Source organism: Perkinsus marinus (assembly GCF_000006405.1).
Source record: "Perkinsus marinus ATCC 50983 genomic scaffold scf_1104296965396, whole genome shotgun sequence".
Lineage (NCBI taxonomy): Eukaryota > Perkinsozoa > Perkinsida > Perkinsidae > Perkinsus > Perkinsus marinus.
This window is the reverse complement of record NW_003204318.1, coordinates 1-883: the sequence shown is the minus strand read 5'-3', so window position 1 is coordinate 883 and position 883 is coordinate 1. Positions and strand designations below refer to the sequence as shown.

At 46.9% G+C, this 883-nt stretch overlaps 1 protein-coding gene across 1 annotated transcript; it reads right to left on the bottom strand.

Moving 5' to 3' along the window:
* Positions 1-139: 139 nt before the first annotated feature.
* On the bottom strand, positions 140-610 carry Pmar_PMAR028601 (hypothetical protein; the record flags this gene model as incomplete). Its single annotated transcript, XM_002769611.1, has 2 exons — positions 140-472; positions 521-610. 2 exons carry the CDS (start codon positions 608-610, stop codon positions 140-142), a joined length of 423 nt encoding a protein of 140 aa, XP_002769657.1.
* Positions 611-883: the final 273 nt, after the last annotated feature.

Here is an 883-nt window from a genome sequence, read left to right as displayed (position 1 = left end):
AGGCAGCCACTACACCCAGTTGTAAAGGTACAAAATACGTGGTCGCAATACGTCGTATATACAAATACCAAGCCCTCCATGTCGTGAGGAATCTGAGTACCAAGCCGTCACCGCCAACAGGCCCATTACTGTTTCCAACCTACTTTCTGGGATCCTCTATATTAGCCAATGTCTCATCGTGGCCACGAAAGAACTGATCATGCGACTCCAATGCCAACTCTACTTGTGCTCGAGTGGCTTCCAAGGCCAATGCGCCGTCCGTCGCAGCACGCTTCACGTTTTGCTGAAAACCGCCAATATCGACATAAACTGCCATATCGTTATCAACACTCACTTCCTCGTAAACATCTCGAGGAATTCTGGTAGGAGACGCATCCCTGAATTCAGAGTCAGTACGAGGCCGCACAAACCGGCTCTCCTGTGGTGGTACCACATCTGAAGTGTGACTTCTTTTCACCGAAGGGTCGGGAACCTGATATTATACGCTTAAACTCACTACTTCCCCATAGAGCTATGCTACATCCCCGAAGTGTGCATGTTTCCTCTCTGAATCGGCTTTGAACTCGGCATAGCTCAAAGTAAATGACGAGTTGTTGTTTTGGTTAGCCATTCAAAATGAACTAATAACAGGATCGTGAACCCCCCCCAACTCAATGAGCCCATGATGATTTCAATAGTACGATCAAACAACGTTAGTAAAAACAGGGCGAACTATGTCGGACCATACTCAATGTCGATGATATGCCAGGCATGGTTCGAATCAGGCGTAGAGTTAAAACCAGCCGCGTCACATAAATGATAGTGAAAAGATATGAGCGCTCGCCCATAAATAAGTTTGCATACGCGTTCATTTGGGGTGTTACGTTATGCACCCACAATGGGT